Raw genomic sequence first — 22,330 nt, 5'->3', positions numbered from 1 at the left:
GGAGCATGCGGACTTCCCTATATGGAAGTCCAGATCATCTGGTAACATTTACGCCATAAAATAAGCCCAAAGCGGAAGAGATTACCGCGGGGCGCAAAGTCGGCATTTGAATTTCCCGCTTTTCGAACGATCAGTGGCGCCTCCGTCGGAGGCGGTTCGCAATCCAATCCAAAGCACAAAAGACCCGCCCATAAGCATTGTAATCGCAAGCCTGCTCCTTTGGCCGGGGTACAAGGCCACAAGGCCAGCTCGTCGTCAGCAAGCGAGCGGGTGGGAGATTGCAGGCTTGTGAGGGCGAGATCGAAAAGAGAGGCCGAAGAAGAAGCGTCGTCGTCGGAGCTGTTGTTGTGTCGGCGTCGTAGGGCAAGGGCGACGTAAAGCCCCGTCAACGTGCAACGGCGCTGGGTGTTTGCTGGCGTTCGTCGTTGCTTCCAGGCCGCCGAGATGAGCTCCACATCGCCGCTGACGGCTTGTTTAGAGGAATGGGACCAGCTAGAAAAGGAATTCTGCGACTTGGAGGTGAGAGCAATCTTCACTACAGCCTCCCCATCGCTTTTACTATCTGCCTAGGATTTGAGCTCGTACGGTTGAATCCGATGTGATGTACTAAGAAAATAGACAGTCGGGTTTTCAAATTCCTCACTCTTTTTTGCCAACGAATAAGCGGAGTTTCGGTGGTGCGTCACGTGTTTCTCTTGATTTCGTTAGCTGCCAACGTGACTGGGCTTTCTCGGCTTTGTCGGAGATTGCTTGTTGTTGGCAGTATCCGCGACTAGACGGGAGCAGTATTGAGCGGTTTTACATAACTTTGACTGACGCAACACGTATGTGTTTCGCTTTCTTCGTGCCGGTCCGGCACGTTGCTTTTTGAGCGGACAGGCCCAGTTTTAGAGTCAGCACCGTTTTAAAAGTGACTGAGTGGTGACTGAGCGACGTTTTTATAAGTGACTCACAGCTGCATCACCCCGCGCGGCAGCCGCTTCGGGTGATGCACCTGGAAAATTGCGGTTTCTGGCCCGTGACCGCAGCTGTTCTAGGCGCAACAACGCTTTGTTGCTTCCATGAAACACAGAAAAACGAAGCAACATTTCTGCGTTCTTACGCGGTTTCTCCGCGTCTGTGCGAGTTTTTTTTTCGGCGTGAGAAACGAAACAAACGCTCGCTCGTTCCAACGATTTGGCGGCCGGTCGCTTCGTCGATCGAGTCAAGGTCGTGCCTGGAGCGTCAACCGCTACTTGGCGTGTTTTCCCGGGCTTCCCTTCCCTAGAGCTCGCGATAATCGTTCAACTGGCGTCACGGAACACTGAAAAACCAATACACAGACACCCGTGCTTTCCGCCGCTGCGGTTTTTTCCCACGTGCATTTTGTCCTAAGGGTCATAGTTTCGTGCGGGACGCGACCCGCCTCCCAAGGTTTCCTCGATCTTCGGCTTGTGACGTAACCTAGCACGGCAAGTTGTAGAGTCTGGGAGGGGGAAAAAATCTCCTTTTTGTCGATTTGTCGACGAAAAATGGAATCAGTGGGCCGAATAACATTCAAGGTAGCCTCGTGTCGTTTTGTACTTAATGCGCGCGCGTGGTTCTGAATAAAATAAGGCGAACTTCAACGGGACGCCCCTCTTGCATTCAAGATGCGGGGGAAATTTATGCGATGAATGCAACTTAGCTGGCTTCCTCGTCTGCCTAGCTTGGCTGGCCAAGCGCGATTTGTTCTTGCCTCACGAACGGAATGCCTCTTTAGCTTCGGCTGGGGCCTTGAATGCTTTCCACTGTATTCGGCTGCTGTTCCTTTCTTGGCACGATAATAAACGCTGGAACACGTTCGATGCTCACCGGCACCTGTTTGAAATTATAGGTCTCATTTTATTCGCCAGTACATGAGCGGTCGGTGGGCAGTCGAAATGCTTTTGTGCACGCACACACACAGACACACACACAAAAAAAGCAAATGAGTTGCCTTGAAGCAGTTCTGTGCAGTTCAGAACGACAAATACAAGAAGCGTAATAATTTTGGTCAACGCCTGCTGGTGGTCTTTTATTTCCATTGTAACAATAAATTCATTAATTCATTTTGGGCTTGTTTCATAACTTTCAAAATTTAGTGCAGAAGACAGATTAAGTACTGCGTTTGTCGACTTGTTCACTATAATTTGTCTTCTGCACTACAGTTTGAAAGTTGTGAAACAAATACCAAAGTCCATATGGAAGTATTGTTCGCTGCTTGAGTGGATATATACTGGCGTGCGTAAGCGCTCTCTACACATTGGGGTGCTCTTTCCGTTCGGAATGTTCGGTCGCGTCCGTGTGTGTGCCGTTAGTAGACAGCGCTCTCGTCGGTCTAGGGAAACGGGGCCCCTCAACCGGGGCCGGGGTGAGTGGACCGGCAGCCAGATAAGGGCTGCCAGTCTGCTTGCTCTGTTCGAGTTGACGCTCGCTGTCTTCTCGAAATGCAGCAACAAATGCCCGCCTGATATCGCCGGCCCCGAGTGCAAAGTGACCGAGGGCACTCCCTGAGAGAGAGAGAGAGAGAGAGAGAGCAAAACGAGGTTGGGCCCCATTTCAGCCTAGTTAGGGGGGGGAGCGTTTTGTGATTTTAGCGGCAGCTCTTCGGGCTGCTACGGTAGTGGGAGTCCGATTTCTTTGTGCTGTTTGTGGACAGCATTTTGGCGAAGTTGATAGCGTGAGGTCAGCACTTTTCCTTAACCAACAAGAAGTGTCTGGTTGATTTTGACGGGGACGATTTAGTTTTTCATTTTCGTTTATGACGTGCCCGGATGACATTTATTTTTGCTTTCGTAACGTGCTTGTGCTTGTAAGCGAACAGTGCTTCTTTAATTTTGTCAGGGTGTTGCTTTTCTTTGGGTCCAATAAAATAACACTGTACTGTCTCAAAAGTTCTGCGCAATTGCTATCATGTTTTCCACTCACTTCAATACCATGGTCTGTTTGTGAAGCCATGGTGGTTGTCGGAGTACTTGTGCACTTTTTTTAATGCAGCAAAGAGCTCTTCTACTAATCGAGATGTAAAAATTCGTGCACACTTAGTACTGCATTCTTGTGAAACACCAGAGCATTACATTTCATTTCAAGCTGTGCTATCCTCGTAGGCCTGTCGTGACAATGCCCTCTTCTGTTTCGTCAGTTTCTTCCAAACGAGAGGGATATATGTCTGGCGTGTGGTAATTTTCACGTTGTAACGGTTGCAGTGATGTCCACTGGTGGGGGTTTTAGGTGCAGTGACTGCATGCTTCTTTGCTTGTCGTGCAACATGTTTGCATATGTGTGCATCCTCTTGTGAAGCACGCCTCTATGGGCAAGCACTTTTCACAGAGGTAGACGCTCTAGACTCTAGCATGATGGAGACTGCACAGATAGGCAGAAACCTATCCACCGGTGTGATTGTGTCTTCTCCTTGCCATGATTGCGATCCTTTTTCCATTCTGTCAATTTCTTCTTTTCTCTGTTATTATGACGGAGATTCGTCAATTTCCCTTGGTAGCCCTATGTATACGCTATTAATGTAAACATGCTTTGCTACTTCGGTAATTACTATGCTAAAACTATGCATGTAGGCATCGGTACATGTCTAGCACACACATTTCAAAGTGGAGGGCCGCAGAACATTCACTAGGTCCATTTTTAATTCGCTAGAACCAAGGCTCTGCCGTGGTGTGAGGAATGCCTGCTCGACTAGCATTCCGTAAACCCTGGGCTCAAATCTACTTTTCTTTGCACCTTTATTCTATCTGCATCATTGCCCATTTTTGCAACTATGGCTCGGTCATGCCAACACTGGATTTCGTGTGACGGGGCGCTTTATGCTTTTGCATTAGCAAGTAAAAAATAATTGAGCATAATATGGTATTACAAAGTAAAAACTGGCTGCAAAAGAAACTTTTTCACAAAGCTTTGCTGAAAACTTCCAAACCATACGCGTTCGACTAGAGAGTATAGTATTCCTGCATTTCAACACACTCGTAATTTTATTCTAAAGAAAGTCTGGTCTAAGAATTAAGGATGTCTAATTTAACTTCATTCAAAGAGGGATGAGGGTTATAGTTATTAGCCTTTTTGTTTGTTTGTTTGTTTGTTTGTGGGTGGAGGCCTTTTAATTCCTAAGGCCTGAGTAAAGAGGGAAGGAGGTCTGCAAAGTTTTAGAAGGGTGTTAACTCGGATCCTGACGATAGGGCTGGGTAGCTAGGTCATAGGTCATAAAATGGGGATTCTAGACAAAGGTTTAGTGCTCAAGTGCACACTGATATTGTACAGCCTCTCTTGCCTGCACAGTATGTAGTTTTAGTTAGGCCAATAGCTCTCTCACAGTTGTATGCCCTCTGTCATTCATGCAGGCTGATATCTTGTTCAAGTTCGTGCCAACATTCATTGCACAACCTTCTCTGAATGGGAAGGGCTGTAGTGTATGCAAAACAGCTCGTGAACTCGGCTGATAATAATGGAGATATGTCACCCCTTTATTGTTTTGGAGCACTCCATTTGATATAGGCTAGATTATTTTTGCTGACGTACGTAATAATAATGATATTCATAATGTTTATTTCTCCCTCAAAAGATACAGAGAGAGAGAGGAGCTGCAGAAAAGCTGTCATGATGGCTTGACTAGGCCGCAGCCCCTGGTCAGACGAGCAGCAGCAGCAGCAGTTAAGAGCAAAGCTGTTAATTACAGCAACAAAATTACGCATGCCACGGTGTTAAGCGCCTTTGGCTCAGAAATATCGCTTCACCAGTGTATTAATCTGGTTGTCATTTACCACAGATGGAGAACAATGAAATGGAGAGCCATGAAACATTTTCTTCCCACTTTTTTCACTATGTAAAGTAAGATTACGAATTGTCAGCAAGGCAGTGACTGTTCACCACAACCCAACTAGCTGACCTATGGATAAGTCCTTGTCAGGTCAGGCGTGGAAGTGCTTGTCCTACCATTACTTTAGGCCTGTGAAAAAGCTGTGGAAGTCTAGTTCCACTGTTTGGGGTGTTGATGCAAGCTATAGGGGTGGGGATACCAATGTTCGAATTTTTTTGCTGTGTGGCGACAATTTTTCTCAATGGGGGGGTTGCAGTATCTTCACTGTCCTTGCTTAAACTGTCTGCTGACAGCTTAAGGAAGGTTGCATGACAGACAGAATGGTAATGAAAATGACCTTTCATTTACATATTTCATTGTCTCGTTGTGATAGATTAATTTTAGTATTCATTTTGCAAATCTTGGGAAAAGCGTCTGTTTGGGGTATTAGCTTCTATGCGTGCTGGGATTTTTAGCCATTCAGTGAAATATTAATCAGATGGGGGTCCTTTTCCTGCAGTTTCGGGGTACTTTACGCATCTACGTCACGTGCAACAAAATTATTCCTTCAAGAAGGCCCAATAGAGACTGTAATGGTATAAGTAGATCCTTGTTTTTGTAGAATGTATCCATTCGTTTTCATTTGACCACAACACTTGGTCAGTGCTAGTCTTCCGTGATCTTAGCAGTTCTTGTGCTTTGATAAAAGAAAAGTACGTAACGATGCCATGACCAAGGTGGATTTATGGGTTCATTACCCATTTCACGAGATAATGTGGTTCTGCCATCGCAAAAAAACAAGTTACGGGGCAGCCATTTTAGGGGGTATGAGGCATAGTTTCAGCCTCGTAATTTAGACCTGATAAGAGGCGCTCAGTGGCTACTAATGGAAATATTAGTAAATAGCTCTGTTTTAATTGTGCACTTGCAAGCCGGCCTTAACAGTGCTTCCTTTAGCCTTGTTTTGGAAGGGCCTTTTTCTTTTCCCGGGCATACCTGTATGCCCTGGTTCTGTGGAAATACTCTAATTGGCTCAGCACTAGCAAATTTCTAGGTGTCTGGTTTACCAGCATTGCAGGGCAGTTGTTGGACACAAAGGCTCTGAAGTGCAGATCCGTACATTTCCTTTCTTTTGTTTCTTTTAACTTCACGGGCGTTTATACTAGAACGCGCCTCAGTGCTGCATTGTTTTTCTGCGTCTGTGTTTCCTGCACGACATCTGTGCTAGGCACATCCTGAATGCCAGACGCTCGTCTGGTCTGGCGTCGCGTTTGTTCTGTTTGCTGGCCTCGTGTTTGTTTTGCACTGCTCTATCTGAGCTTTTATCATGCTCTTGACTCCCAGTGGGTCTCGCCAGTTATCTGATAAGGGCCCTGTCTGCCAGGGTGGTGCTGTTTTTACGAAGTTTCAACCCACATGTGCCGCACTTCCATTTTGAGGGATACAAAGTATATGTAGCCTATACGGAATGGGATCTGGAACAATGTAAACCTACATAGATCTCTACATTGGCATTCATGGAGGTGCAACAAAGTCAAAGGTAATTTACAAAGTATCATGGCTGCACCACATTATTATTAAAGAACCGTGCTATTATTTCGCAGTGATTAGGTAAAACAAGAAAAATTGTATTGTCTTGTTTGTCTGTTTTCTTTTTTTTTCTTTTGGCAGCGTCTTCTAAGATTATAATGCTAACATGAAGGGCAGCAAGTTAATCCACAGCTCACCACTTGCAGTGTGGATTGCACCACACATATTTGTTAAATTTCTTTTCTACTGCCATCAAGCAGTATTTTAACGACTTTGTTCCTCCAGCAAAAATCATAAATTACATCCTTTTGTCATTTAAAAAATTGCAAAGGTCAAATGAACACTTGCAGTGAACTTGTAATGCAGTGAACTTTTAAGGCAATGCGCCATGAATACAGGTGGCCTTTTGGCAGCCTCGAAACGAACACTTGTAAATTGATCACCTCGACGCTCCCTCTCTGTGAGCACTTCTATATGGGATTTGTACGCTCATGTCTGCACCTTTCTTTATCAATACAGGGGAATATCTTTTCACTTTTATTGGCAGTTTCTCTTCTGTACCTTTGACCATTTTCTGGTGTGTCCAATGGTTCAAGCGATTTTTTTTCTTTGAATTTGTCACAAATTTCGCACCTTTTATGTGAGAGTTCATGAAGCACTGCTGGTGAATAAATATAAGCACTGTCTATAGTTAGGTGCAAGGATGCATGGGAGAAGATTTATGGGTTCTCTACATCTAACATTTCATGATAAATGTTGGGGCTGAGAAAAATTGTTTGGAAGGGCAATGGGGTGGCATTACTTTGAACAGGACGGGCTGGGAAAACGGCCAAGAGTGTCGGATTGCAGCGCACTGTATCACTGCGGTCATAGCAGCAGCCAAGGGGCAAAGACCAGTACAGAAGGCACTAAAGCCTTTGACACAGCCCTGGGCTTGTATTTCATGTTCCTTGCTCACAGCTCGCCCCGTTTCGGACAGTCCAAAATGCTTCTGTTTTCACTGTGCAGGTGTGAGTCACCTTGCTTGTGGTTAGTGCAAGCGTGAGCATCTTCAATTGTTGCGTGGAAAACTGGGGCTTTGAAATTCAAGCACTGAGAACGTTACTTTGAGTAACATGTAGAAAACTAGATCTCTAACAGCTAGTGAGTGTCCTAGAAAACCGCTATGACCGTCCCTTTTTTTTTTTCTATTCAGCTTATGTGATAGAGAAGCATTCTAAGAGAGTTAGGATATATGGTAAATTTTGTGGCTTTGTAGTATTATATGCCTACATGGCACCAGCACCACTTCACTGTTCTAGTGGTGAAAAAATTTGAAAAATTCTGTTTGCCCACAATGTGAACCCCTTGCGACGTGCTCACTCAATTAAATGGGCACTGTCAACATTCTCAGTTTTGTCCAGCTTTTTGCAAGCTTGAGTCAATGGATAACTTGGCTCTGGAATTGGACTCTTCACAGAGACTAGTCTTCAGTTGTCAGAATTTTCCCGCTTGGGAGGTGAACACGAGCCTTATATACTGACTCATACTCGTTGCCTCAGGTGTTTCCCCCGTTGAGTCACACACACAAGGTTGCGAGTTGGATTATTCCTGCAGCCACTGTGATCGTATTTCTGATTAAGGGAAAACAGAGCAGCTGCCTGTATAAGGTGTCCAGTTTTTGCAAGGTTACCTGAGCAAGGTTACCTGGGAGCAGCTTGGTGTCCATTGCTGTTCTCTTGTGAGTAATTTCTGGGAAGTGTTTCAGTGTTTGGCAAAGTACTTCTTGCGAAGTTCTTTCTTGTTGAAGGTCTGAACTTTCGTAGTCTCTCTCTCATTTACATGCAATGCGGTGTTAATAAAGTGGTTCTACCAGTTTCCAGAAAAATGGAAGGGATCAGTAACTTTTTGCGACGAATAATGTTTTATGTTCAGCATGAAAACTTGGTGTATGCCCAGTGTGTCGCAATTCTGCTTTGATTGGCTGCCTTCCACCATGGTCTAGGTAATATTTGAGTGAAATGTCTGAGAGTCGCAAATGTAGTTAGAAGTACTTACTTCAGCATGGGGTATTGTACTATGTTGGTCATTAAATTCATCATTATAGTAATGCAAACAAGCTGAGGCCTTTTCCATAGGACATTCCCTGCTTTCTCAGACTCGCAGGTTTCGGTCTTGCGGCAGTGGGTACAAAATGGACCGAGAATTGCTCTGGGTGTTACAAACAAATCATGAGCTCGGATAATTGCTGCAGACCTGCTTTGAAATGTTTGCTGTTCAATACTTAACAGTTCCATGCTTTTAAAGCCAGCCAGCAAATTGAGGGTCTGAAAGAAATGTTTTCCTACGAGTTATTGCGGCCATTGTGCTTCCTAAAAAAAATTAGTGAGGTCCTTCCGAGATAAATTTAGCACAAACTGATGCTCTATTTTCATCACCACCCATCCTCCTTTTTTGGCCTTTTTTGGGATAAACCAAGGCACTTTTTTTCCTGCTTTGTCTCAAAGCAGCTTGAAGAGGCACTCATATAAGGAACAGACATTAGTCGATAAACCTCCGTTCATTCACATTCTGTAGGTCCCATTACATATAGAAAAAAAAGTGCTTTGCTCCCCATCAACTTTTCCTGTTGCCGTTTTGCTCGCTGGTTGCCAGAGAGGACACACCTGCTCGGTGGAGAGCATTAAACAAAGGAAGCATCTGACTTGGGTATGAAAGCTGAGGCCCCGCAGGAAGAGCCTTGCAGCTGCTCTAACCCTGGCAGTTGTGGGCTCATTTTATTCGCGCCCCACACTGTGGCCATGCATTCTTCTTCTTTTTTTTTTTTTTTTTTTTTTTTCACAGCATCGACAGGAGTGGAGTCGTTCGAACCATCCTGATCCAAAGCCGCGCTACCCAGCGACGTAGGAACATGTGAACCTGAATGCTAACTTGAAGCATCAGCGGAGACAAACCAAAAATTTAACCATATGGCTGACTCGTAAAATGCTGACGCATAGCAAAGAGGACATTTTGCTCTCTTCAGGCAAATGTTAGTTTATAATAAAAAAAAACATTTTGCGCTCGAGGAAAGTGCATCATCTCCCTCTGCTTATCCAGGTTTGGAATGCCTTGGGCATTCAACAAAAGAAAGTGCACTAGCATAAAATTTTGGGCCATCTCCACAAAGGGGACACTTGGGGAGGGGCGAAGCATGCAGTGTATAAGTATGTTCTTGGCGCCTTGGCGTTTTGCCAATGGAGATGAAACCGTTGGGGGGTAGAGGTATACAGCTTTCCTGTAAGAGTATCACGTCTTTGAAGCACGAAGCTTTCTAGCACAAGGCGTAAACGCGTGTCCCAATGCTTTTTTAGTATGCATTACGAAGCGTTTCAGCGCGTTGCATAAACGAGTGTCCTGGTGTTTTAGTACCGTGACTACATGAGACGACACTTACGACGACGACATTAGATGCCGACAGCCCGAGCCCCTAAGGGGCTTCACCCCTAAAACTGAGCAAGTTCCAGACCACTTTGTAATCATTATTGGAGGTTGGGGGCGAGGTGAGGGAAGCAGGAGAAGGGGTGATTGTTAGCATATAGTTATGACGTACGGCCGCACCACATAACATCTTTAGGAAGGGGGTGGTAGCTTCTTTAACAGCACTTCAAACACTCTACTTTTCAACAATTTTTAGCGTTTGAAGGTGTTCAAGCAAGCCGGAATTCAAAACTGCACCGAAAACTCTAATATGTGCTAATCAAACGTGACATAAGAACTAACCTGTCATAGAACTCATGAACTTGAGTGGAAATTGAGCCAGGAGGGCTTGGGCTGAACCAGCTTTCCCTTTTTTTTTCCTTTTCCTGTATGATTGTGTTCGAAACAGAAACATATACATTGGGACCAGTAAGTTCCACCTACTCCATACCTACAAATTTGATGTGCAAAAAAAATCCCGGGCCATCTCCTCTAACGTGAAACCTGGGGAGGGGCAGAGCATGCAGCGTTTAAGTGTTTAAGTGAATTCTTGGCACCTTGGTGTTTTTGCCCATGGAGATGAAACAGTTGGGGGCTGGAGGTATGCAGCTTTACTGTAAAAGTCCCGTGTCTTTGAAGCACAAAGTGTTCTAGCACGAGGTGTTGGAAAACGTGTATCCCGATGTTTCAGTACCATGTCTACATGAAATGACAATGCCGACAGAAGACTCTGACAGCCCGAGCCCCTGTGGGGCTTCACACCTAAAATTGTAATGGCAAGCCTGTGCTCATTACGGGGATTTGAATGGAACATAATCCCCATATTGTCTCTAGTTTTTCAAAGTGCTAAGAACGAGAAGAATTCCCATTGTTTTGCGAGTTATTTTTTTTGAATTGCATAAACTGGATCTACTGTTGCTTACCTCACAGAACTAGCCTCTGGAAACAACACACACACATGAACAATAGTATCGTAAATCTTTATACTGTCTTGACACTCATGAAGTAGTCACCTTCTCTTCCTTGTGTTCAGTAATCCAAGTGTTAGGCCCTATTTGATATTGCTTGTTTCGTGCCTTTGTAAGTGCCTTATTAGTTATGAAACAGTTACAAAAAGTCGACTGTAAACGACACGAAGTACGTTATATTCCTGAATGCAGATAACACCATTTATTGCACATTATGAAATATATTTGTACTAAACTTGCTGTTTCTAAATCAGCTGAGGCCACTTGCAGCATGACCATTTTCTATATTAAAGCAGATTGACCTATTCACGAACGGTTGTGGGCTAAATCCAGAAGGTGACCCTACGCATTTCCTGCGTCGTAGGTAGGAGCATTGATGACTGGCATATTCGATCTTGTCGTGAAAATGATCGAGGTAGTGCTGCTGGGATCATTAACCTTGGTTGCCTCGGCGGTTGTCCCATTGTAAGGAGGCATTCAGGTGGCATTAAGGATTACTCAATGAGTACGTCAGGACAGCACTTTGACGTCTTTGTCAATGAGGTTTTTATGGATCGGGAACTTGCACAGAGCTGATGAAAATACCTTTACGACGTGTAATAGTCACGCAATGGGTTGCTAATGTGGGCTTTTGTCTGCAGGTGAGCAGTTGGGCTGGGACAAAATCGTTGCGCTTGGTGGCTGCTTCTGGATTTCGCACTCGGGGCGTGTCGCACAATAGGGCATCTTCCGTGAAACATCTTTGGAAGCGCACCTACTTATAGCCTTTGACATGTTGAATTGGTCACTAGCAGTTGTAGTGGGTACATTGCTCTTACTTCTTTGCTGTTGAATCGAGACAGGTTTGCGGGGCATGCAAAATCTGCTACAGGTGAGGGTTTGGCTGGCTTATCTCTTGGCTTATTGCTTTTTAACTGTCCCGTCTTGGGAGGCACAGTTTGTTGTGCTGTTCAGTTAGATGTGGCCAGACCCCAACTGTAGTGTGAAACTTCTCTCTTCCACTTAAGCTGGAAGCGCTGTCAAAGTTGTTCTTGGCTGAGAGTGGTAAAAAAAACGCATTCTGGCCACCCCCAGCTCCTAACTCTTTATCTCCCCTACCCTGTCCCTGTTGTTTCAATAAATGTTTTCTCCCTCTCTCTCCCTCTCTCTCATAGTTTGATTCGAGCAGTGTCGAAACCAGTAGATAATTGATATGTAGGGCTGTCGCATTAACATTTCGTGGCGGCCACCGCATAGTTTATCAGTATCAAACCAACCCCCACCCCCCTCCAAAAGGAGGGTAATATGTATACGTGCTTTCAGCCTTAATTACGCACTCAGGTAACACCTTGTTTTGTTGCACTGTAGTTCCGTGTGGGATAGCCAAGTGGTTGCAGTGGTCATTTGTGGGTTTTTGTTAGTCCGTGCTGCATTCTTGCTACACAGTTCCAGCTAAATGTCATTTCACCTGAAAGATCACCACTGAAATCCATATGGCCAACAAAGCGTACCCCACTCGCATAGTAATCCCCTGAAATATCATAGCTCGCTTAGTAACGCCTTGATGCCACATGTTCAGTACTTTGCTTAAACGTTCATTAATTTGACCTCACGGGCGACGCCACTTAAATCTGGCCAAAAAAATTGAAAAAATCTGAGGAACGGGAGTTTGAATACATAGCTTTATGCCCTGATGGTACCTCTACGCTCATGTAAATTACTGGCCAACTGCACTCAACTTTTACCTCAACCAAATTTATTTGAATCGTGCTGTATGTACCACCAAATCAGCTGGGACACGAGTGGTAGCCCCGTAAAATGACTCGTTAATTAGTCAGATGCAATTACAATAGCTCTGTCGCAGACGACGCTGCACCTGTTGGCGAACCGCGTAAACGGCCACGACGCGCTTCCGAAGCTCCGGCGAGCCGGGACTTCGGCCTCTGGCCAGCCACGCAGCTGGAGAACCGGTTTAGCTCTGCTGTGAACGCTTCACCCATTTGCGGTCCCATGAGCGCTAAGAGCCTGCACGTGGGCTTGCTCCCGAGCTGCTGACCATCCGACCGCTCGCTGGCCATCTGCAACGTCCCTTCAGTGGCCGCACGCTCCTGAATTTCGGTTAAAATTGCCAATTTTTGCTGATTGCTTTCAGTGTCCATGCGCGTATTTCAGCTGTTTCGCATCTTGCTTTCTTGCGTATTTTGCACCTTGCTTTCTTTTTAGGCAAACTGTACGGAAATAGTGCTTTCAAGGGGACGAAATTTTGAGTGCAGTTGGCCTTTAAGTGGTCAAGTCAAATGATCCGAGGTAAAACTACTGAGCCAGTGTTTTCTGCTCAGTAATCTTAGCTAAAGATGATGAAACAAAATGGCAGTTAACTTTGCTGTCTGGCCAAGGGGCTGTTGAAGAAGGAAACGCCTTGCCTCCCTCATGCCCTCATCATTATCATCATCATCATCATAATAACTTGTTTTATTAAGGACATCATCGAGATAAGTCCGGGCAGGTTGCCCCTTTCCCAATATTTTGGTGCTGAAACCCGAGATTGCACCAGGAACCTTTAGATCAACCGGGACTTTGGACCTTTCGAGCAACGGTCGAATGCTTGTGTCTGTATTCGTTGCCCAGAGTGCACGAATTCCTCACACAGTCCGCCCTGTGCCGAACGCTCGGCATTCCTCCCCATCCCGTCCTGTGCAGAAGGCGCACCGGCACTACCAGACGGTGTCGGTGGAGGCCCATCGTGCGCAGGAGCAGTGCCTGAAGAACCTGTGGCACCACCGGTACCGGTCCACCCAGATCCTCGAGACTCTGCAGAAGCTGCAGCCGGCCAATGATGAGGACCGGGCGCACAAGGAGCAGCTGCTGCAGAAGCTCGACTCCAAGCGGCTCCACCTGGACGACATGGCCCAGGACCTCCCCCACTCCAACGGGTGCGCACCTCCAATCCATAGTTTCATACTAATATACACTAGAGGGAAATCTGGCGCCACTGTCTACGGAAGCCGCGCTTCGGCAAGCGTTTCGTCATGTACCGGGCAGGCACATTCCACTTGTCCTTGGCATGGCTCATGAACAGGCTGAAAAGTTGGCCCTGGCTGCACAAAGCAACAATATTACTGTAGAAGGTTTATCAAATTTGTTTCGTTATTCTAAAATTGAACCTCTAGAAAGAATAATTTGACAGTGACTATGTAGAAGCTTCATGCACGATGAACAAGAAAACATTTGGCTAGCTAAGCCAAGTAGGCGAGGAACGTCGCTAGCGGCAATGGCGCCACCCACGGCGGCCCGCGACTGCAGTGACAGATTTCCCTCTAGTATATATTAGTATGAAACTCTATGCTTTAATCCTCTTTTCTCCAACCAGCCTTGGTTGTGGAGCTTTATACTATAGTATACAGGGTGTTTCACTTAACTTTACCCAGAGTTTAAAAATAAGCCGACGCACTCTAAGAGGACGCGACCAAATGCATATTGCTCACTTTTGTGTGTAGTGTGTCCCACTATTTTTTTTGTATTTTGCTTAATTAGTTAATTAGTCTATTTTAATTAGCAAACTTCCAGACCAACAAAGCTGGGGGAAAAATCCCAATTAGGAAGTTGCAGAGCAGTCTGCAAAATGTCCGAATAAAGTTTCCATCCTTCTACTTGTTACGTAGCTTACTGAAGTGCCTGCGAAATACAAAAAAAAAAACACCACGTGACATGCTGGCTTGCGTGTCTTAATTGCAGTGCTCCCAAACGTTCCGTGCAAAACAACCATAGGCACGCTGCCGCTTAAAAGGCGACAGGCCAGCAATGTAAGCATTGGCTGTGCCATTGACATCATCGATGTGCTTCTTTCATGACGGTTCGTCATAGCGATAAACAGACGCAGCAGTTACCGCTTGTGCTGCCCGAAACAATAGGTTCGTCATCTGCCCTGTCACTTTTTAAGCGGCTGCACACCTATGAATGTTTGTACACGGGACGTTTGGGAGCTCTGCAATCGCGGAACGCGAATGGGCATGTCACGTGGTGTTGTATATCGCGGGCAACTTTAGTAAGCTGAAAAACACTAATACGTAACAGATAGAAAGGCAGAAACTGTTTATTCGCACGTTTTGCAGACTGCTCTGCACCTTTTTAATTGGGATTTTTTGCCAAGCTTCGTTTTTTCAGGAGTTGGCTAATTAAGAATGACCAATTAACTAAGCAAAATACAAAAAATAGCATGACTCCCTGCATACAAAAGGGAGCAACATGCATTTGATCTTGTCGTCATAGAGTGCATCGGCAAATTTTTAAACTCTGGCTAAAGTTAGGTGAAACACCCTCTATACTAGAGGGATCTGGTGCCATTGTCTAGGCAAGCTGCACTTCGGTGAGCGTGGCGTCATGTACCGCAGAGAAGCGTGTCATAGTCAATTGGCATGTCTCACCAGCAGGCTCAAAAGTTGTCTGTGGCTGCGTAAAAACCACGATAATATTGTTCAAAGTTGTTTTATCGATATAAAAGTGGAGCTCTAAAAGATTCGTGCGTCGGAGAAGCGTCGTTCAAGATGAACAAGAACAAGATGTCGCCCGTTTGTTGATTCTGGCTTCAGGATTGAAAAGTAGCCTGGTGGCAAGCCCAGCCAAGTAGGAGAGAAATGCTTTTACAGACTTCCCTATAGTATATACTAGCATGAAGATCAATGTGTGGACCACTGGGATTCCAGTGCCACTGTAGTGCTGTCTTTCTCTTGGGTTATCTATCCAAGGTCGGTCGCATACCGAGTGCAGGTGGTTGTTCAAAGGGAGGTTGTAAGCTGTTCAGACAGTGAGTGCTTGTGAGGAGCGTATGGTTTACAGCAGATCCCCGCTACTGCTATGTGTGCCTTACTGGTAGAGCTTGTGTTCAAGCAGGTCGATGTGCCTTTTAAAAAGAATGGGCCAGTTTGGACACGGTTTGAAAATTTGTATCGGGACTTGCGTCTGCCGTACCTCCTTTATGGACTTATCCATAAATGGCCATTGTATGTCTCTCGAGTCCTTGGGTAGCTCTCAGCAACAAACTTCATTCTTTGTATTATACTTGGACCTTCATAGATGTATCGCAGGCTACGCAGGTGAGGAAGCAGTAGAGCGATGTGTGCAGTAGCCCATGTGGCCATCAGCGTTTATACTTTGATTGCCATTTTGCCCAAAGGTGAAACATGCAACAGAAATGCAAAACAGACATCAGCTTGCTTAATGTAACAAGCTCCAGTGCTCTTTTCCTTTAAAAGACATTTGTTGCTGGGCAAGTTCGAGAATACTAGATGACATTGTTTAAGTGTTAAAAAAGACTGGCACATGAACCGTGACAAGTGCTCTTTTTTTATTTTTTGTTTTGTTTAATGTCAAATAATGCAGAGAAATGTAATCAATCTTTCTGTGGACCTATTAAAGCCCAACGGAAGTGTGCTTTGTAATGGTTGATGAATATTTATTTTTCGCAAGTTCTTCAGGAAATTGTGCTGGCTGCAACATCCTTGATCTTCTTTGCGCTGTTGAATTTTTGCGCCTTGACCTTTCCTGCGCTAACAAGAGTGGCATATTTGTATTCTCACCGCTGTATTGTACCGATGGAGACCAACTTGTTTTTACTCTTGAATCCCCTTTTATATTCAGCAATTTCAGAAAATTGAAGCTAGCCTTTGACTAGATGGACCAAAAAATAGTTGCTTTTTGGCACCTGTCCCCTTATCTAGCGGTACTACATAGGAACAAGTCAAGCATGTATTTTCTTTTGTTTCAAACAGGCTATCATGCAGGGTTCGTACAGATCCTTGAAAACCCTAGAAATTGAAAACTCAGTTTTCAAGTGCTGTGAAAGCCTTGGATTTTTTCCGTCTAGAAAATCCTTGATTTCTTTGGTCAGCAAAGAAGAGGCCCAAATATTTGATGTTCTTTTCATGGCTTATCAGTGTGGCACACTCCCCATCAAAAACAGGCTTTTACAATTTAAGGCCAGCTGGGGAGTACGGGCGTGCCTTTATACAACTGCTCATGTGTAATGAAATCCCCGCTTCAGGCAAGGCAGAAATTATCATAGGTCGCCTTCCCATATTTGGTACTGCTTTCTGCATTGCCTCATCCTGTTGTTCGTTTTGCATGCCTTCCTGTTGTGCCCCACCATAGCTATTCCTCACTACATCTTGAAAACGAATGGTACCTGCCGCGGTAGCTGAGTGGCTGAGGCGTTGCGCTGCTGAGCACGAGGTCGTGGGTTCAATTCCCGGCCGCGGCAGCTGCTTTTTTGGTGGAGATGAAAAGCAAAAACACTCGTGTGTACGAGATTTCGGCGCACGTTAAAGATCTTCAGGTGGTCAAACTTAATCTGGAGCCCTCCACTACGGCACGCCTCATCGCCTGCGGTGCATCAACGCGTTAAACCCTACAATCAAACCAATCAAAAACGAAGACACTCCAGGATGACATAAAATTGAGCACGATAAGCAAGACTCTGAATGTGAGAACACAGTGTATCTAGCTCCTATAGGAATATTTATTTTGACGAGCAAAATGGTGGGTAGGGTCAGTAGAGTCGTCAATACCCCCCCCCCTTCCCCTCTTGTTGATGACTACAGAAATTTAAGGGGGGGAGGTGTAGGGGGACAATGGCAGGAGGTATTATTTTGTGTCTCACTATCTGAGACACAAAACGTAGTGACGAGATACGTAGTGGCACTGGCCGAGTGCAAGGGACAAGCCTTCCGAGATGATGAGAAACATCTCGTACCCTCGCGAATCAACATTTGCAGTGGTTCACAGCAGCTTTGCTGGACATCCACTTTCGCAGGGCAAGATGGAGATCTTGTTTTTTTTTTTTTTTTTTTTTTTTTTTTTTTCGAAATCTCTACTAAAGCTTTAGTGTTGAGAGAAAAAAAAGTAGTAAAAAGTTCGTAAACGTTCTCCCCTGCACCCTTGAAAATGCCTTGCTAGGGCCTTGAAAGTCCTTGAATATCCTTGAAATCTCGTCTCTGAATCTTGTACGAACGCTGCCATGGCTATTAGGCAGAGTTTACTCAGGCATAGACATTGTGCACATGTATTTGAAATAGAAGCATGAGGGGGCCTATGGTTCAGTTCCTTGCTGTTCTTGAGTTTAGGCTTTGTGTGCTCGTTGCGTGTACTAAACAAAGCCTGGATGTAGGCTACTAGGTGTTTGAACATTTAAGGTATACAAAGGAGCTGGGCAGCACTAGAGCCTACTACCAGATGTTGGGAAGACAATACCTAAATGATTCTGGCACAGTAGTACCAAAATAAAACCAACCATGGCTGTACTAATTGTACTCTCTTGAACTAGGTGGAATCACTTTGTTACACTTGCCCTTTGGCCTCAAAACCATGATTTGAATTAGTATTTGCTATGTAGTGAATTTTTTTTTTTGCCATACCCTTTTTAAATGAAGAGCCAGCAGGGCAAAAAATGTCTACCTATCTATGTGCTCTGATAGCTGTGTTCTCAAGCATGCTGTGTATAAACAGTGTCCACTTCTTCCTTATCTTCTCTATGCTATCTATGACAATGTGACAGTGTTGCAGTGTCACCGGTGATGCTGGAGCTCTTCACATCTACCTGTTGCCCAGCCTAGAGATGCAAGCCCATTTTATCTGTTATCACAGGCCTGAAAGCTCTGGGGGCATCAGAAGCATTTGAAAAGGTGTTGGATATGAAGGGGAGGTTTAGACGTAGTGTAGTGGTTCGAGAAGTTGAGGAGGAAATGTAGAGTAGTGGCAGAGTTGGAAAGGAAGGTGTAAGGTTGACCGGAAGAATGCACTCTACTCTAGCCCCTCTGGCCTAGTGCACTCATTGTCAGCGAATGTTCGAGTTGATTTTGGGTCAGTTGTCAAACATCTGCGTGTAACTAACAAAATACAATCTCCAAAAAAAAAAAAAAAAGAAAGACAAGTGTCAGCCTTTGTGCTTCTGAAAACACGTCTGATACTTTTTATGCATTCTGGTTTGAACATATATCTTCAGGTAAGCGTCACAACCAAAAATGGGTCTTGCACGTTGTGACGAGCCCTCGTGATTCAGTTTAGGTAGGGTGCCTTGCAAGCTTGACATTTTAACAGGCCGTTTGTGACAGCAGCAGCGCGAGAGTCTTTCTCGACGCAACAGTCGTGTTAGCTGCATGCTCATCTAAGTTTGCATTGGGACCACTTGCCACTTTGGGCACGAGTGATGCTATGTGACTGCAGTGTGTGTGACATTCTTCCAGCACATGGCGTATCTAATTGTGTCCCTTGCGTGCATTTTTGCAGACTCTACTTGCAAATTGTCCTTGGGAGCGTCAACCTCTTCCTCAGAGATTCAGAAAAGTAAGTGGAATTTGGCTGCCACTGAGTGCCACAATAAGTCATTGGGGGCGGAGCTCATTTTGCCTCGTTTTTTTTTTTCTTTCAAGGTATCGGTATAAAGACGAATACGAGAGGTTCAAGCTGAAGGTCACCGTCTGCATCCTGATCGTCTCCATTTTATGCATAACGATGAATTACAGGTGAGTGATGGAACGTGCAACACCTTCCTTGCAAGTTTTGAATTAGAAGGCTGACAAGGTGCATCCTTATAACCTCGTCTGGGATACGCACCATTGGTGTGGATTTTCGTCATACATTGCTTCAGTTGAACCAGCTGCCTGTGGTTCAGTGAACATTAATGAGTAAGCATTTATGTTAACATGCTAATAGAAGTACAGTTAAACCTGGATGTAACGAACACCCGCCGCGGTGGCTCAGTGGCTAAGGCATTCTGCTGCTGAGCACGAGGTCACAGGTTCGATTCCTAGCCGCCACGGCCGCTTTTCTGATGGAGGCGAAAAGCAAAAACGTCCGTGTGTACGAGATTTCGGCGCACGTTAAAGATCCCCAGGTGGCCAAAATTGATCCGGAGCCCTCCACTACGGCGCGCCTCATTGCCTGCGTTGCGTCGGCACGTTAAACCCTACAATCAATGGATGTAACAAACTTCTTTGTGACAAATTCTTGGATTTAATGAAATTTTTCAATTCTCCATTGCCAGCTCCATCGAAACCCATCTGTTTGCGAACTCTATGTAACGAAGGCGTTGCGACAATTAACCTTTATGTAAGGAACTCGTTACGCTGATGAACCATTGTTTCTTGCAGTTTTTCTTAAAAATCGGCGGGAGAAATACTTTAATTTAGCGGACATGGCCCGCACTGCAAACTAACGTGCGTTTTGAGTTTAAGTGCGGTGTCTGTTAGGTGCGAGGCCTGCCTGTCGACATGTAGTCATGCCTCTCCAGTGCCATCTGTGGTGTTGGCTCGTCGTTGATGAGTTCAGCAGCCAGACGACGATGTTTTGTCCTTTCAAGACAAGCTCTCTCGATTTCAAATGTCGTCTTCGCCGGCGAGAAAGAAGAACATTGCCACCCTGTCGCAACAATTGCAGCAGCCTCTCAACAAACTGGAGTGCGGCTAAGAGCACCAAGTTTGTGAAAAGGCGCCCTTTCAGCATAAGTTTGGTCCTTGAAACGGGTTAAGGCACTGAAAAGTGTCAAAAGGCAAAGGTGATATTAAAGTTACGTATGTGAACACAGGCGTAAGTGAACTTGCTTCTTTGGAGTCGTATATGGCATGTTGAAACCTGCATGCAACGAATAATTGTGAATTTTTTCGACGTCGTTATATCCAGGTTTAAACTGTATTCATTAACTTAGTGCATCGCCTGACGTGCGAGTTTCTCTGTGTGAATGTGCTTTGCTTTTCATTTTATTGTGGTGCAGTTTGCATTAGTAGCCATTTAGGGGCCGATGAGTTGCCAAGAAAATAACGAGCATTCCTCCAACGGGCTTTGCAGGGTCAACGATGCTATCTTGCACTTCCTGCTGGTCTGGTACTACTGCACTCTCACGATACGGGAAAGCATCCTGGCAGTCAACGGCTCCAAGTAAGTCGTGGTCAATTCTTCACTTTTTAAGTGCTAGGGTCTCACCTTGTCATCGTAGCTCGATCACTGGGCTCAAGTAGAGCCACACGGTGTTCAGTCGTTGTGGCGTAACCCAGAGGCTTTGAAAGCCGAGTGGTTTATATAGTTACAAGCATTCGAAACTCCTGGACTGCTAGCGCTTGTCATACGTTTCCCCGTTGTTTAGCGCTAAGAAAACTGTAGGTACATTTGAGGCAAAATGTGCGTAATTCTTTGGCAGCGCCCGCATTAATTCAGTTAGGAACGCTCGTTGGGTTGGTTTTTACGGCGAAAAAAAGTGGCAGTGCAATGCCAGTACGTGCGGGAGGAAAAGCAAGCACAAAAAGAACAGAACTCCCGCTGGCGCAGTTTCAGGAAGGGGGCGCGTGAGGAGTGCGGTGGTGGGAAATTTGAAATGCGTTGGATGGTAGCAGTGAGAGGATAACGGCGCTACAGCCCATTATGGCGAATCACTGCTCGGCACTTCAGACAGATTTCACATTGAGTAGAACAGCTTTAATTTTTAGTTTTTTTTTTTCTTCCTTTTGTTTCCCATGTGCCGACAAACCTGCTCTGCTTCGCTCAGAAAATTGAAAAACTGGCATTTTGATGCTTGTCTGTGCATTTTGGCTTATAATGAGTGGTGCTCAAACGTGACACCTCTGAGTGCACACATTTCATGTTGGCTCCACTCGTACACTGAAGAGATTTTTCTCCGCTGCCTTGTCCTTCCCTTGATTGCAATCTTTCCTTTACGATTTCAGAATAAAGGGCTGGTGGAGGCTGCATCACTTCATCACGACAGCGCAAGCGGGGATCATTATAGTTTGGTAAGATACACGTTGCTGGAATTTTACCTACTACAAGGCTGAAAGAAAGCTTAAGCCTGCAAAATTTGTTACAGAACGTGCACAAACAGCCATTTTGTAAAATGTGGGGATCTAAGTGTGTGTGTGCAACCGTATCATTTCCTGCGAAGTATTTCCTGACTTTCTGGGGGATACCAGCCTAGTTATTTATTTTGGTGTACTCCCATGCCCAGCGGGGATTTTGCTCGGACAGGGCATCAGACTTGCACACACAGCAATGTAGTTACAACAACAGGGCACAGTAGCAAAATTGTATGAATAGTTTTAAATTCTGGACATTGCACGTAATTCAGACGTTCTAATTTGCCAGTTGGAAAAAAAAAATGCCGCTACTCAACACTTTCTACATTGCTGCTATATGTAATGGGCAGCAGATACATTAATTAGCAAACTAAGAATATGGGCGAATGTATTTTATTCGGGGCAATGTTACCTACAACAACAACAAAAACAGCCGAGAATGATCCGAGTACAGCTAAAACTTGTTATAACGAAATTGAAGGGGCACCGCAATTTACTCATTATAACCAATCTTTCGTTGTACCCATAGCGGGCATTTACTGCAAACATTGTGCACTGCACTTACCCAAAATGATCAGCGGGTGAAATAGCGTCTCACCGCATGCCAGCATACTACGAAATAACCGCATTCTGGAGATAAAAAAAGGAAAAATTCATGTGCTACTTTATTGCGGCTCAAAATACGTAACCCGTATTTCAAACAGAGTTTGCTGCAACAGAGTCCGTAATTTGATGTTGATGTAATTGGACGTTGATGCATCTTCCTGGTGCAAACG

General features: G+C 45.1%; 1 protein-coding gene across 1 annotated transcript in view; it reads left to right on the top strand.

The window, feature by feature from the left end:
• Positions 1–203: 203 nt before the first annotated feature.
• The window catches only part of LOC144145985 (transmembrane protein 120A-A), a 38,238-nt gene continuing 16,111 nt past the window's right edge, over positions 204–22,330 (top strand). The window contains exons 1-6 of the mRNA XM_077677876.1: positions 204–519; positions 13,420–13,652; positions 19,000–19,056; positions 19,143–19,235; positions 20,557–20,646; positions 21,429–21,494. Coding sequence (XP_077534002.1) covers positions 445–519; positions 13,420–13,652; positions 19,000–19,056; positions 19,143–19,235; positions 20,557–20,646; positions 21,429–21,494 — 614 coding nt within the window. The 5' untranslated portion in view covers positions 204–444. The remainder of the gene's footprint in view (positions 520–13,419; positions 13,653–18,999; positions 19,057–19,142; positions 19,236–20,556; positions 20,647–21,428; positions 21,495–22,330) is intronic.

The sequence above is a fragment of the Haemaphysalis longicornis genome, unplaced genomic scaffold (assembly GCF_048455015.1).
Source record: "Haemaphysalis longicornis isolate Haplotype H1 unplaced genomic scaffold, Haemaphysalis longicornis Haplotype H1 scaffold_7, whole genome shotgun sequence".
Lineage (NCBI taxonomy): Eukaryota > Metazoa > Arthropoda > Arachnida > Ixodida > Ixodidae > Haemaphysalis > Haemaphysalis longicornis.
This window is presented reverse-complemented; position numbering and strand designations above follow the sequence as displayed.